Source organism: Vigna radiata, chromosome 1, assembly GCF_000741045.1.
Source record: "Vigna radiata var. radiata cultivar VC1973A chromosome 1, Vradiata_ver6, whole genome shotgun sequence".
In the NCBI taxonomy this organism is placed as follows: domain Eukaryota; kingdom Viridiplantae; phylum Streptophyta; class Magnoliopsida; order Fabales; family Fabaceae; genus Vigna; species Vigna radiata.
The window spans coordinates 14311808-14328197 of NC_028351.1; the positions used below are offsets into that span (position 1 = coordinate 14311808).

At 33.1% G+C, this 16390-nt stretch overlaps 1 protein-coding gene across 2 annotated transcripts; it reads left to right on the forward strand.

Moving 5' to 3' along the window:
* Positions 1 to 1740: 1740 nt before the first annotated feature.
* On the forward strand, positions 1741 to 14513 carry LOC106772155 (enhancer of polycomb homolog 2). Of its 2 annotated transcripts, none has more exons than XM_014658378.2 (13): positions 1741 to 1878; positions 2314 to 2530; positions 2994 to 3126; positions 3231 to 3333; positions 5083 to 5206; positions 6710 to 6775; positions 10478 to 10516; positions 10715 to 10795; positions 10929 to 10976; positions 12457 to 12507; positions 12597 to 12665; positions 13143 to 13391; positions 13802 to 14513. In XM_014658378.2, exons 2-13 carry the CDS (start codon positions 2381 to 2383, stop codon positions 14048 to 14050), a joined length of 1362 nt encoding a protein of 453 aa, XP_014513864.1. In that variant the 5' UTR covers positions 1741 to 1878; positions 2314 to 2380; the 3' UTR covers positions 14051 to 14513. The 2 variants fall into 2 exon arrangements, with proteins under 2 accessions (XP_014513864.1, XP_014513856.1); XM_014658370.2 differs by having other exon boundaries at positions 1774 to 1878; positions 2308 to 2530.
* Positions 14514 to 16390: the final 1877 nt, after the last annotated feature.

Below are 16390 nucleotides of genomic sequence, written 5' to 3' on the forward strand. Positions count from 1 at the left end.
GTATACTAAACTATAATTAACTATATTATAATAAACTAAAAAAAACTAAACTAATTAATATAATATCCAGTCTGTATTGTTTTAGATTTAATTTTAAAAAACTGAATTTATATCAATTAACTAATAACTAAATTAAACTTTACATTCAAATAATATAAGCAATAGATAAAATAGATATCTAAACTAAACTTTGGAGTCAATCATAAGCATACTATCAATTTTAGAAAAGCAGTAAATAAAATAGATATAATTACAAAACTTTGAATTGTGGAATTGAAGAAGATATTATTTAAAATACTATTTGTTTTATATTTAAAATAATAAAATGGTATATTTAAAGATATTATTTTATATTTAAAATAATAAAATGATATATTTAAAGATATTTTTTTATATTTAAAATAATAAAATAAATAGTATTTGAAGAATAATATCTACTTTATTTGTCCAATTTATTCACTGTGTTAATTGATGAATAATTAAGATTACCAAAAAAAAATTAATAAGAAACACTGAACTTTTAACATTTAAATTTAAACACCAACTGAATGGTGAATTAACATATAATTCAAATCCCAATTGAGGTTGTATCTTGATCTTTATTAATATTTCTAAACAATTATTTAAGTTCATAACTGTGTGAGAAATTATTATTAATATAGACCAAAACACGGTTATCTAAATCTTCTTGATGTCATATTTTAAGGGTTTATAATTTTATATTTTATTTATTGATAGCATGGTTAACCTTTCAATACAAAATTGAGTTCAATTATTAGTTAGTTAATCTAAGTTCAGTTTTTAAAAATTAGATTTTCAAACCGTTTAGTTTAAATATTATATTAAGTAAATTAGATTTTTTAGTTTATTAAAAATATAGTTAATTATAGTTTAATATCTTATGTCTAACCCTAATGAATATCGTTTTAAATATACTTAAATCAAATGAAGTCTACTTTTCTTGGATCTTTTTGTTATTATTTTTGTGGTTGGTCGTTAATTAAAAATTTTCAATCAAATTATAGAAATTAAATTACTAATTAATTTTTTATTTTAAATATTTGCATTTATGTTATTCTTATTTAATGTTTTATCTTTACAAATAATTAAGAAAATTCCAAACAACTTAATAACCACTTTAACTTTGTTTTATGTGTGATTCCATATTCACTTTTTATACTGAAAAATGAAATATAACTACAAACCAAACTATTTTCGGTTGATCCTATGCTAAAAATGTTTAGAAATGGCGAATATAGTCGTGTAATACATATTAATAATAGAAACATAATAATACAAAGAAAGTTTGCATTCCAAGTTTATTGGAAACAAGTGAGAGTGGTTCCATTTCTGTTACCAACAATGTCAGACATATGGTTCATTCGCAGTGGTTCAAATTTAAAACATTTAAACATGATAAATTGTTTGTTAAAAAGAATATTTTTTTATTTATTTAGTCAAAAGATACTTTCTAATGTTTTATAATTTTTTTTTCTTGTAAATCCAATATGAATGGAGAAATGTTCTTTTCATTTTCAGACTGAAAGTTAGAAATCATCTAATTTATATATTTTCTTACTTTTTGCTTTTTGGAACAGTGAAGATGAATGGATTGGGTGAGAGTACATTGTTATAATTATTTATTAAATTTATGAAATAAATTCTTATATTTAAATTCAAAAAGAGAAAAAGAAGAGGGTAGTGGAGCTATCTGAAACGCGGGGAAGACAAGGGCATGGGTGATGAAACAAAGTAGAAAAAATTGAGAAAAAAGTTCGATCAATCTAGGGTTAGGGTTTGTCTACGCATCAAACACAGTCACATAAATCCAACGCAGATTCCCCAAATTGGTGAAGCTACAAATCACTGCCTTGCTAGGTTTTCCCAATTCTTAAACTCTTTCTAATCAATTTTTCATTTTCTTCTCTACTTTCGCTATGCATCTGGGAATTTTCCAAATGGGGAACCTTTGTGAGCATGGGTGATTCAATATATATGTGAATAGTTGCTCTTTGAATGCCTTAACACTCTCTGTTTTGGGCCCCCAAATTTAAATTTTTCCTCTGGGGTATTGAAATTGTGCTATGCAGTGCCCTTGTGTGTTGGTTGTGTTAAGACATTTAAGGCATTTAATATTTTTAATTTTCAATGTGTATTGGCTGTGTTAATAGGTGATAAAGCATTTGTATTTGTGCATTTTGGTTGTGTTGGTAGGGGATACAACATTTGAATTTTCACATTATGTGTGCGTGGTATGTTTTCAGCTTCACAGGGATTAAGACAGTCTAACCGTGGTTTCAAACCTAGGGACAGAAAAACAGGGTGGCGTTGGAAGACTCAAACACAGTGGAAATGTTGGGGGAATAGTACATGAGTGGAAATGAGTAGATTGTCTTTCAGGCCTCGACCACTTGACATCCACAAGAAGCTCCCCATTGTCAAGTCCATCAAGGACTTTGAAGACGATGAGGCACCTGCTTCTACCCGGAATTCCCAATTGTTACGTGCTGTTCCTGAGGTTGAACATGAGGTATGGACTGTTCGTGGTTTTCTGTCTTTGCACCCGATTTTCCAGAACTCTGTTTGTTAACTATTTGGTGTATGCCGCTCTGTTGAATTGTTTAACTCTATATTTATAAATTATTTGTATCAGTGTTCTAATAGTTTACTGCTACATGCTAGATGTACTCAGCGTCAAGGAAATGAGTGTTGCACTATATCTCACTAGCACTTCCCCTTTTTCTATTAGAAAAGATGTTCACCATGTCAACTTCAGATATTCGTATTTAATTTATTAAGTCATTATTATCTGATAAGTTAGTGTAAATATTTTGCAGGTTAGAAGCCTTGGTAGTTGAAATGTTAAATATTTAGGGACTAATCATGGATGTGGCTCCTCTATCAAAAACTGATTGTAGGAAAGGAAACATTTGATAATGTGTTTGTGGTTGAAATATTGTTGCTTTTCAGTAATTTCTATTTATTATTCTCAGGTACATCATCAAACCCCCAGCAAGAAATTGGCTGCGGAAATACCTACTCCTCAGTTTGTTATTGTGGATACATATGAAAGGGACTATTCTTGCACTTTTTCTCAACCAACTTCCTATTTGCGGGCAAGAGGAGGTACTGCCACTTCTTAGATCATTTAGTTATATTAAAAAATAATTTTGGGAAGGTTCTTTAGTAAATTCCAATTCTTGTACTGAAAGTTCTTTCATTTATTACAGCTCGGGCTGAGATTGGAGAGTTTGTTGAGTATGACTTAGATAACGAGGATGAGGATTGGCTTTACCATTTTAATAAAGAGAGGAAGATTTTGGCACCTGAAATGTAATCTTTTGTTCTTATTTTTGGCTTTATTCTTTAATTTATTTATTTGTGGGTCATAGTGGTTTTTTTCAGTTCAATGGTATTCATCTTTATAAGTTGTTTGTTGCACTGTAGAGTCTTAGACATTGAAGGATAGAATAGACAGAATAAAGGCAATTTAGGACAAAAGCAATGGCTAGACACCTTTGTCCTTTCTCTCCCTCAAAATCAGTATCACATGCTGTAGAAGACAATTTGAAAACGAAAGTAGAGCACCTATTTTCGTGGACAAGCAAAATCAAAACTAGGGAAAACCAAAAGAGAGAAATAGATGCTATAGAAATATACAAGCACTAAAATAGAGGTTACAGAAAGAACAAATGCAAAAATGAGAGCTATTATCAAACAAGGGATGTATAGGAAATGAAGCTGCCAAGCAGCCAAACAAGAGTAGCAAAACACAACGGGCAAAACAAGACTAGTGTATCCATCTAACAACAAAAGGACGCAACAGATCAATTACAGTCACCGAAAAGCAGCATGAGTATCCTCCAAATGAGTTCAAAAGCAAAGTAGGGAGAGCCAAGCAAAACTAGAACTAGTAAGTTGATGTCGACTATTTCTTTAGAGGACAAATTAACCAAACAGCAAGAAGAGAGAGCAAAATGATGAAGCAAGAGGTAAATAGTGCTAGGTAAAGAGGTATAACCAACCAAAAGCCAATGGGAGCAAAAGATGAGGAGATACATGGGGTTGATTTGGCAAAAAAGACGAACTCCAAATTTTAAGGAGGTTAACAATCTGTAGTGATGGCACATATTGAAGAGGATTGTACTACATTGATATTATGGAATTTTATGTATTGAAGGCTGGATCAGGGAGAAGAGAGAGTTGGTATAATATTGTATTAGGTGATGAAATATATTACTGTTATTGATGTGCTTGATATGTTCATTAAACTTAGACTGCTAACTCAGTCCTCTAATCAGGGAAACAAGTCATGATAAAATAAGGAAATATGGTAACTAAACCTAGGAGAAAATTAAGAAATAGGGAAGCTAAACCGAGATGATAAATAAGTTATTCCAAGATATGATAAGATAATGTCTTGTATTCCAACATATATCTGCTGCTTTTTTCTTTTTTTCCATTTTTTTATCAGATGCATTATATATTAAAGACCTCTTAAAATTAGGGCATCCTATTGATCATGGTCTATTTGAATTTGTTATCTACCATTTCTTTTGCAATGTATCGGCTTTTTTTATTGTACATATAAGTAGATAAGTAGATATAGGGTTGGTTTGAAAGACCATATTTACAACTTATGAAGGTATATTTTATGACATAAGCACTGGTATTATTGTTTGTTAGAGTTCATAGAAATGACTCATTATATGTCCATAAGCTGTTTTCTGCTTATTTCTACAGGCTTTCTTGGATAACTTATGAAAACAAATTATAACTTAATACTTATATGAAAACAGTTTAGCCCATATTGTTTATGGTTAAGACATTCAACATAATGATTTTGTTAGTGTTTAAATGTGTTTCTGTTTAATTTTGAGTTTGGCCTAACATTTCACCTACTTGAAAGTCTTGTGTTGCAGCCCAACAAGTATTTTTTTCCCTCTGTTTGTTTGCTCGATTCTTATTCCATTGTGTTTTTGGTTGTTTCACTTTTCATCATCTTGTACTGTTAATATAAGATATGCTTCATATATGCCATACTTTTTCTTTCAGTTTTCATTTAATTTATTTGGTGGATAGGTTTGAGAGTCTTCTTTTCAAGTTGGAGGTATTGGATCATAAAGCTCGTGAAAGAGCTGGACTTATAACACCTACTCTTGGTTCACCAATTCCTGTGCAACTACGGCTCGATACTGCTATTGAGGTCAAAAAATATTTATTGTGTCTTCACCTGTTCATAATCCATCTTGAATAAGTTTTTTTTTTTTGTGCCACACTTACTAAGAATAGGCAGTTGTCCCTCTGGTTCTTGAATGATTAGTCATTAATGTAGGAGCTAGGAAGTATTTTTTTTTTTTTTTTTTTATATTAATGGTCTTACATGCAAAATTGTATTGAGATATGAGATAATAGAGGTAATTCAAGCTCTCTAAAATATATGGCTTGTCCTGCAAAGCCTTTGCTGCTGTCATTGCCATTGTAGTTTTCTTCGATAACTACTGCATCTGGAGCATCCCTCCAAGCTGGAGGCTGAGTCTGCTCCATGTCCCGCCGCACTCTCTCTGTTTGCCATTGCTAGGCACGAGAGGTTCAAGTGCTGCCTTCCTCTCTCATTAGAGTGATGTGGAGCCTCTTCCATAGGACTTACCAGACCTCCTTTTCTCCATTCTGACTGTTGTTTCTTCATTTCCAGCATGGTTGAAAGTCAAATATGGGATGTCTTTATTGCTGTCTCCAGCACCGGTGGATGTCTTTAGTCCCACATAGTCTAATGATATGGCTGAACTAATACTGTACGCTTTGGTCTATCTTTACCTTACAAGTTAGTTTTGTAAGGTTAAATTAGAGTCCAAGCCAAATTTTAATATCAGAGTATGTCCTATAGATCACTATTGGACCACTTGCTTTGTCCACACTTCAGCTCATAGCCATGGTATGCCTTCATTATGTTGGGTGTGTTGGGGTATGTCTGGTCTCATTGTCTGTGCAGTACTTGTACAGCTTGGACAGTTCTCACCTTATACATTAATTTTGTGGGATTCGTTTAGGCCTTAAGCCCACATTATAGGACTCCAAACCTGCCACTTTTTTCTACAGTTCATTTAATTAAGGAGCATGGAAGTGGTAATGGTTTGGTAATTTGTTGTCGGGGATTTAATCACTTCACAAAAACTAACTCTTGTAAGCTGTTAAGTGGAGGACAAGTTGGCCTTATCGTTCAATTTTTAGCCTGTGTGTAGTGAAAGCGGACTGGATTCTTCTTGCTAGATGTTTATACAATGTTTTTCAAACCTGAAATCTCAATGCTTTTGAAAAGACAAATCATGGATATTTCCTGTTATTCAAGTGTTTTCCTTTCAAGGATCTGAGTGCAAAAACTTAACATTTTATGTGAATGATGAAGGTGTAGATTTTAAGGTTAATACTATTTGTGGATTTGTACAGTTTTCATGTTAGATGAAAACCACTACTGGATTTAGAAGTCTTTTTTAATCTGATGTGACATACATGATGCTGATGAATTATTGGTTTTCTTCAAAGATTTCCATATCTAGGTTATTATCTATTAACTTTGTTCTTGGTATGTAGGACCATCTTTCAAATTTCAGAATGCTTTTGGTGACATTGTTCTGCAATGCAAATCTTATATTACTTTGCTTATGGCGTGCTGTTGCGCTTAATAAAAGTTATGTCCTTTATTTATTAGGCCTTACAAGCGCAGGGCTTCAAGTATCCACTTATCCAGTCTGTATATGATTATTGGAAAGAGAAGGTATGGAATCAACATCATGTTATCATCACTTACATGAGGGGCATGCCTCTTTTTTTTTTTTTTTTTTTTTTTTTTTTTTTTTTTTTTTTTTTTTTTTTTTTTTTTTTTTTTTTTTTTTTTTTTTATCTATATATAACTTTGTGAATTAGTTTCAATAATGATTTTCATTAGGAATATGAAATCTGTACTGTACCAGGTCATCATACATTCTTTGTTGGGATGACAAACCGGGTGAAGTGGGTGTGGGTTGACTATACCCATCCTCGTTCCTGAAATAAAATTTCATATCCATCCTTGTCCACAATACTCGATGGGCATGAAATTTGTCTCATCACCATCCCTGTTGGATGTACTTGTACACGTGTCCGTACAACTCACATATTTATTATATAGTAAATACAAATCCAAGCAAAGAAAAATGGTATTAAGAATTTAATGTCAAAAGACATACATATTCTTCTCTACAATGCCAAATAAGAATGAAAATAATTATAATTGCATAAATTTCAAAGTAAAGTACCAAATAGACTTAGAAATTTAAAATGAGCATGTGTGTGAGGATGGAACAAATATGTACATATTCATCCTCATCCTTGTCCTTGATTTGAAAAGTTAGATATTACTCATACTCATACTCATGTGTCGTCCATCCAACCTTTTCTTGTTAATATTGGAATAAGTTTGGACAATACCTGTGTGTAAAATTTTCTTTGCCATCTTTAATTCTTAGAGCATTTTAGAGAGAGAGAATTAAACTGAGAATGGATTTTTTCATTTCATTCAACCAAACAGAATACAGAGGCAGGATTTATATTGGCTTCTCTCATTGGTGCAGCTGTACAAAGGGTGATAACAGACTAACAAACTACTACAGCTGGCAACAAAGAATATTCTGTTTTAAAACAGAATAAAAAATGCATATTTGTGCTGTAATCCCACCCACTCAAACTCAAGGTGAATATTTTTCAGAAAACCCTTTCATATTGAGTTTGCCTTTTTGCTGGAGAGAGAGGCCCCAGCACATCTGACCATTTGATCCCAAGCTGGAATGTGGTAAATCTGATGTTTCCATAGAACTTTTTCTTGAAGAAAAAGTACACGAGTCTCTATGTGTTTAGTCCAACTGCAAAGAAGATTGTAAGCTATAGCTACTGCATTTTTAATATCACAAAGTCGAACACGAGTAGAGAAAGGAACTTGAAGTTCCTATAATAGAGCCTGAACCCCAGTCAACTCAGCTTAAGTCTATGCTGCAATGATCGGTCTCTGTTCCAGGTCTGGCAGTAACCTGTTGTTTCCTTGACCACCAAGTAATCAAGTTAGGTTCCAAGTAGAAGGCAGAACCAAAGGTAGATATTTTGACATAAATGTCAGAGGACCAGTCAGCATAACACATAGCTGTGGCCATTAGGTCTGCAAACAGCAGCTGGTTGTTGCATGTGAAGATCATGAGAGAGAGTGCCCTTAAGATACGATAGAATTCTTTTGATAGCTACTCTGAGAGTCTATGGGGTTTTCCATGAATTGGCAAATTTAGTTAACTTCAAAACCCACTTCAGGCCTTCTGACAGTAGTTACTGCAGGGCACCAACTACATATCTATAATGGGGTCGGATCCTGAAACAAGTTACTACCAGTTTTAGAGAACTTGTAGGAGAGAAGAAATAGGTTGGTTGAGCTTCAACCGTTTTGGTCCTGTGTTATAGGTCTTTATGTATTTTCTTTGAGTCATAAAAGGGGACATGTTTGGTAGATGTTTGATCATAATGCAAAAAAGTAGTCCAGATAGTCCAACTGCTTGAGAGAAATTTTTATAGTCAGGTTGATTGTTGATTTTCTGGTTAGATGAGGTGAGCTGCCAATAATGATAATATCATCCACATAAACCAGGATGAAAATAGTGAGTTTGATGCTTGTATTTGAACAGAGAGAATCACATTTACCAGATTGAAATCCAAACTGAATGAGGGTAAACTTGAGTCTGTCAAACCACAGCCTTGGTACCTGTTTAGGCCATAAAGTGCCTAGTTTAGCTTCCAAACAAGAGATCTGTCGCCAACTTCAAATCCTGGGGCTGCATCATGTAGATTACTTCTTTTAAGAAAATCATTAAGGAAAGAGTTATTCACATCCAAGTGAAATAACTGCCAATTATTAGCAAGTGCAAGGATGATGATGAGCCTGTTAGTAATAGGATTAATAACAGAAGAAAATGTTTCATTAAAATTAAAACCATGGGCTTGATGAAACCCCTTATCCACCAACCGAGCTTTCTATTTGTTTGTGGACCCATTTGCATTTTCTTTAACCCAAAATACCCCTATACACCACCCTAATGTTGTTCTATTAGAAGGCCGGGGAGTTATGAGTGGGAAATAGAGAAGGTTGAAGTCTAGATTATGAAATCCAGACTTGGACCTGGTTTGCATGGAATGATTATTACAGTTCTTGGATTAGTTTCAGTGTGTGCAAGAGGTGGATGAAGAGCTAGACTCCGTTTGTGATTCGGTGACTCAGGTGAAGGAATATTTTGAGCACTGTGAAGTTTTCAGAGGAACGGACAAGCTGCTGTGAGGGTGAAGACAGGACTTTGAGGTGTGTGGTTTCGAGAAGACAGGAAGATTTAAAGACATGTTAGACATACAGGTCTTGGTTAAAGGTGAAGTATAGAGAGGGAGGTAGCATTAGTGGGACTTTTCTGGAAAATTTCAGAGTACGGCCTATTCCATAACCATTGCCACAATGACCACCGTTGTTGTCACCTCAATCTCCGTACATGGCTACTGCTACCACAAGCAGCATTCACCAGTAGAGCAACCAAAATGTTCAACAACATAAACTATAATTAGACAAGTTAGGTAACCTTGAGGGTAGTTGACATAGGAAGAAAAGGATTGTTTTTGAAACCTATTGGTCTGAGCTTCATGCACAAGAAGAGCCTCAAGTTGTTGGAGCAGTCTTGAATATGCTTTCAATGACCGAAACTAATGGTGCATATTCTTGAGGTAATCCTTCCAGGTGCAAAAGAAAGGGAATAATTAAAGAAGATACCTTGTCGATTGCCTCCACGAAGTGGTGCGACAAGATTGTCAGAGTTGATCAGAACAAAATGCTAACAGAAAAGTTTGTAAAAACTCTAGTTGGGCTTTATAATATTGTTTAAAAAATGACCCGTTTGCCATGGCCATGTGGCAATGGCAATAGCAGAAAATGGTGGATGACACCGGAAATGGCCATGTAATGCATTTAAAATGGCATAAGGAATCTAAACTGTCTCGCTATTCTGCCATGATGGCATCACACTGCCATTTGACAAAAGTTATATCCACTTATCCACAACCTCTTTATATCAATAACCCTAAGCATATACCTGTTTGCTCTTTTCTACCCAATATTCTGTACAATGATGGATTAGATCTTTTTGTTCTTAAGAAAATTTTCCTTTGCGTTTGAATTTCACCTTTAAAAAAGGAAAAGAACACTTGAAAATGTCTCCATCACCTGGCTTGAACCATTTGATTTATGTATATTCCTATGCCACTTTATATGATAGATCCAAAGTGCCTAACTTGTGCTACAAAGTATATGATGGTGCTGTGTATTCATGCTACCTAAATTATAGTTGGTAATTTTTTATTTGCTTTTATTAGTCAGTATATGACAAAAATATCTTTTCCCTTGTTTGCATGCTTTTGGCGGCAGCGAGAACGGTGGCAAAAGCCTGTTTTGCGGCGTTTACAGGTTAGACTTTAGAACATTATAATTAATATATTATTTTCCTGTTATATTTCTCTGTAGTTTGCTGCTAACATTGTTATTGATGTGTTTTGTTTTTATTTGTTTTGCCCACGGAGGAGGGGTAATGGGCTATATCTATGCTTGTTTGCCTTAAATTCATTATGACGAATTTTGACTCGATGAACTGCATTTTGCGTACAGCCACCTCCGCCAGTTAATGACACCAACCCATATAATGTCTTTCGGCCGAGAGAGAAGGCCCACAGGCTTCACACAAGAAGGGTAGGTGGAAAACTTGGAACATGTTTTCATTGTACATCATTGTTGGGTAAATGCTTTTCCCTGAAAGGCATGAGTTTATTTAAGACTTCAAATAGTTTTAGATTGACTTACACCCGCACATTTTTCTTTTCAGATGCAAAGAAGGGAGAACAATGTGCAGTCATTTGAAAAGCTTCGCCAGGTCAGCTCTTCAAATTTGATTATGATTCTTAGGCTCTGTTAAAGTTAGTAAAATTGAACTCGGATCTACTCTTTTTTAGCTGGTCTGGTTAAGTGTGAGATAATGATTTTATGAACTTGTGGTTTAGCCTTCCTCTATGAATTATTATTTCAAAGAAAGGGAGTCTTAAAAGGTTTTAAAGGATTAGTACAGCTTTCTTTCCCCTAATTATTATTTCAGAGAATGTTGATTTTCTTGAAAGACTTGTGACCTGTGTTCCATGTGGTTCTAATCAAGTTTCTCCTGATTTACAGAAATCTGAATTCTTATAATCGTGTATATATGTTGAGTGAAAGCAATATTTCCTCACTTGAAAGTTTAGTAAAATCATCTTTGCATTGTCATGATCTTTAATCTTTTACTGTATCTCTCTCATTCACTGTTAAGAGCTCAACTTTTGAGAAAAGAATGTTGTAAAAGTAATAACTCTGAAACCCATCAGTTTCTGTGGTTGTAAGTAGGATTGTTGTCATTGTAGTACAATAATTGATAAGATGGTGGGGGGTTGGAACGGTCTTGATTTGACCAGAGAAAAGGAACCTATTTAAGTGATATGTATCCATTAATTTAGTGTGTGGCTTTGTTTGCTGGATATTGTTTGAAAGACAACATAGTGTTTGGTAAACAAAATTTCTCATCTAACTGAACTGTCACTATCATGAATTTTCTTTTGATGATGTACTTTAATGAAAATCCATTTAGTGGATAAGACAACTTGCAGCTAGATTAATGAGATTTTGAGTAATCTGGTGTTGAAGTAGTTTCTAATTCACTTGATAAAGAAACATAATTTAGAAATGGAGGCACAAGTTTTAGCTTATGGTTTCTGTTGGAAATCATGCATCAATGTCTGGACTATAATATGTAAAGATACAAATCCCAACTTGAAACTAGTTTTATAAGATAGAGTTAGACTTAAATTTCACTCTCACATATAGCATCTGAACCTATCCTAGTAAGGTTTATGGAGTCTATCATGTCATCTGCTATAAGACTGCCCATAAATATCTATTTCTATGCTTAGATCGTCTTGTCTTTGATATGAAGGGGTGTATAGAAGATCCCAAATCAAATAGAGATATTACTAAATTATGATATAAAAGTGGGTGTATCTTTCAAGCTAATTTTGTAAAGTCAAGTTAAGCCGAAGACCTACTTTTTAATTTCTTACAATTAGACAATATGAATTATGGAAGATTTGTTGTTTATACAATATTGCTGCTATTCTTTATATAATTATCATTATAATTAAAAATAATTTGATTTTAGTTCATTTCATTATTTTTTAGAGATTTTGATGTAAAAAATGTTAATAATTCATATTGTCTTTCTGAAGTAATCAATTGCTGAGGAGACAAAACTTTTTTTTTTTTCGGATTATAGTGTTTTTCATGCAATTTATAGTACTTGAAAACATATCTGAAGCTTTGACTGCAAACAGGTCAGGCGCAACCTTGACCAAGCTAAGAGCTTGTTGGAAGCTTTGATCAAGGTGTGACTTCCAAGTTATTTTTGAGTGTTATTCCACATTTGTATCCTTTTTGTTTTCAATCTTATTGTGTTGAATACAATCATGACCAGAGGGAGGAGAAAAAAAGAGAAGTAATGGAGAGTGAAGTTACATTGCAGAGGATGCAAATGAAGTACAAGGTATGGATGTTCTTTTGAATGTTTATTGTCTTCAATCTTCTGACAATTTAGAGCTGATCATTAGTGTTAATTCCCCTTTTTGAATGGAATCTGGACTGGATTGGTTTTTTCTTTGGTTGAGTTAGAATACAAAACCTTTTTTTTATATATTGAGACCTATTGAACATAGTGAAAAACAATAGGAATTTATTTACTCGTTTGTTTTTTTGGCTATCTGAATTAAGTATAGTATCTGCTAATAAGAGTTGTAATAAGAAAACTCCATGTTCTAGTTCTTAGTGGTTGACTAAGAAGGCTGAAAAAAGAAAAAAGAACATAAGAATTTGTATATAACTATGCAATTTGATGCACCTTGCTGTCAATTTTATAATTTATTAGCGCTGTGTACTTTGGATATTGTTTCTTTGGCTTGCCATAAAATGCATTGTGAGGTAGATTTTTTGTACCTATGAACCAATGTGTGGTTTTCTATTTCAGCATGAAACTGAATTTTTGGAAGACAACTTGGCACTCTCTGGCTTTACTGCCTTCTCTTCCAAGTTTGTTTCAAGTGAAGAAGAATATTTCGATTCTGATGATGTTATGACAAACCGCCTTCCTCGAACACGATCTGCTGCAGTACAGAGTTTGCCTTCCCATGACACCAACCTGCCCATGGTTACTACAGCTAGCACAAAGCAAGAGTTTAGGAGGAGATATGTCCCGCATGGATGGCCTCATAAACTGGTACTTATTTCATTATCTAATTAACCATCTATCTAGAAAGAATTGTATCATGTGAGTGCACAAGAAGAGCAACTCTTGACGTATAGTCCTAAATGAATAATGAAATTATAGATTTATTTAATTAATTCAATTTTGAGCACCTTTGTATGATTGCATGGCCATGAATTACCCATTTCACTACATTTTTTTTAAAGAGTTATTCGTACTATATACCAACCTGTTTTGTGTTTATCCCTCTATCACATATCATTCATTACATTTTGTATTTCTGTTGTTAAGTTTGTTGTACTAGTTGTGGTACAAATACAATTTGTCTTTGTGAAGTGTTCTCTTCCCCTTCCATTTTTGTACATGTCCTCGTAGTTCAGCATAGTTGTTGATGAGTTGTTGTGTGACATGGGATTATGCAGGATCCACTTGAGCCAGTTTTATTGTTCACTAAACCTCTACTTCCAGATAAGTTGGCCATGGCAGGCATTATGCCACCGGATTCTATAGCAACAAATGGGGTGTCATCGCCATCGTATAGATTTCGTGGGCGAATGGGTAGAGGTGGTCGGATAATATTTGACCGGTGGAATCCTCTTATGCAAACTCCAATTGATTGTGGTAATTCTTATTATATGCCTCCCAAACCACGACCTTCAACATGTAACTAATTTGTTTTTGTTATCTGATGCTAAAATGGTACCTTTCCTGTTGGTTAGAATTTAATTGATAATCATTGGGAAGGTACAATGTTGCAATGGAAACTTGTAAACATGATTTAGGTCTGTAAGGTTTTCTCTTCTTTTTCTAGGTACAAGGTCATTCAAGTATTTTTATTTGGGGGCAGTGAAGCTAGATGCATTTTGTATTGATATATCTTCGAGTTTCCTCTGCCTTGGTTCATGCAATGGATTTTTTATTTTATTTTTCTGTATAAAAAAAATAAGATAAAGCTTCCAAAGAACCAAAATAGCACTTTCAAAATAAGTTCACATGATTTCTTTGAGTGGGTCGATTTTGGTTTTGATGCATGCAAATATCTACCTTACTGAAGTCTTGTGAAATGACCTTTTGATTGTGGTTAGCAATACCAATTCTAACTTGTAATCTATTGGATAGAGGTATTTTGGACTCCATATCTTTTTAGAGGCTTTTAAGTTGTGTTTTTTCCCCAAAATAAACTACTCTTGCTGTTTCAAGACATTTTATGTAATGTAAATATGAAAACTTTTTTATGCTGCTAAACAACATATTATAAGGCTAAAATTTTTTATTTTATGTACAATCCATCGTTTAGATGACAATGTTAGTGTATTTTAATTAGATGAGCGTAGTCAGTGTACTTTAATGAAGTTATATTTTTGTTATTTGTCTAACATATACCGCTTTTACACCATTTCATTTAATTCAGGTTATGTTCGCATGTCTTTTCTTTTATTAACTATAGTTTAACTTGATTGTATATAAGTATTATTATTGTCATTTTTTATTTAAATTGAGTGTATCAAGACATTTTACTATAAACTAAATTTGTCCTCAAATTGAGTACAAGTATATAGTGAAACTTGTGATGACATACATAAAGTTATTTCGCAATTTTACAATAAGTTGTTAGTTTACAAGGGAAAACGTTTTAAGACAGGAATTTCCCAAGGTGTATTCTAAGCATTTCAGGTTTTTTATTTTCTCTCACATGGAACATTTACATAAAGTGTTTATATATTGGACTTAATACGTTCAATTTATCAATAATTTCTGCTGGAGAAGCTTTCCATTATAGCTTGTCTTACTGTCATTACCTTTTTAGAATTATGATTAAATTTTTGCTAACACCTATTGTTGTTGCTTTGAAAATTGTATCAGAGAATTTTTTGTATCTGTTATGTTGCTTCTCTCTTCTTGAGAGTACCATGTTAAGCATACAAACTACAAACTTTGATGCTTGGTATGCTATGTCAAAATGATTTTGGGGATTTTTAAATTACTTATAATTTTTAGATGTTCTTTCATCATAATGATACCCTAGTGTGCACACTTGTAGTCTTTGTCTTGTATCTTCTAAAACTGCAAAAGACCATGATCAATTTTTGTTTGATATGCATCTAGTGTTTTGTCCAATCTTCAACTTCGTCTAAGTTTTGTTAAGGTCTTGTAATGTGTTAGACATCATCTTATAATTGTTCTACCCCAGATAAAACATTATTTGGTATATCAAAATGAGTGTTGTGGAGATGTCTTTTATGTTAGGACTTATGTCTTATTATATATATAATAGATTGATTTGTAAATTCATACAACATATCTAAAATTTTTCTTTATTGGCCTAATTTTAATAGCTATTGACCAAACATATTGGATGCAGTTAGAAAAGGAAATTCTTTCTATGGATTTTGAAACATAACTAGAAAAGTAAAACATATCAGGATGACTTTAGAATTTGAAAAATCTCACCTTCCCACCTTTGAAGCATCTATTTGAGGTGCACTTATTAAGATGTTACTCCAATTTAAGAAAAACTGAGGTGCACTAGTTTATTATATAGATAATGATACTTTAATAATATTTTAACATTATTTATATGTCATTCTCTGATTGGTTCAAAATTATTTAAGCAATCCTGTAAATTTGTTCTGGAAAAAAATTCATAAAAAAATACATTTTAAATGTATTTGGGAAAGAGCTTTTTGAAATGATTTTTTTCTGCACTTTCTCTTTTCTTCCTCTACAACGGTGGTGATGATGGAGGTGGTAGTGACCATAGCAGCAATGATTAGCTGAATTTAATTTTATCAATCTAAAATGAAGAAGGCTATTTCTTTCTACACCTTATAATATATCTTCCTACAACCCATCGCATGCTTTTGAAAATTTTAATCCACAATAAGGGTGGAATGAATGCTTCTGAAAAAATATTTCCGGGTTAGTTTAGCATGTTCCGGAAAGAAAAATCCTGTTTAGTGGGTGTTCGTAGAAGTTTGATGGGTGCAGGAAGAACTACCTATTAAAAAACT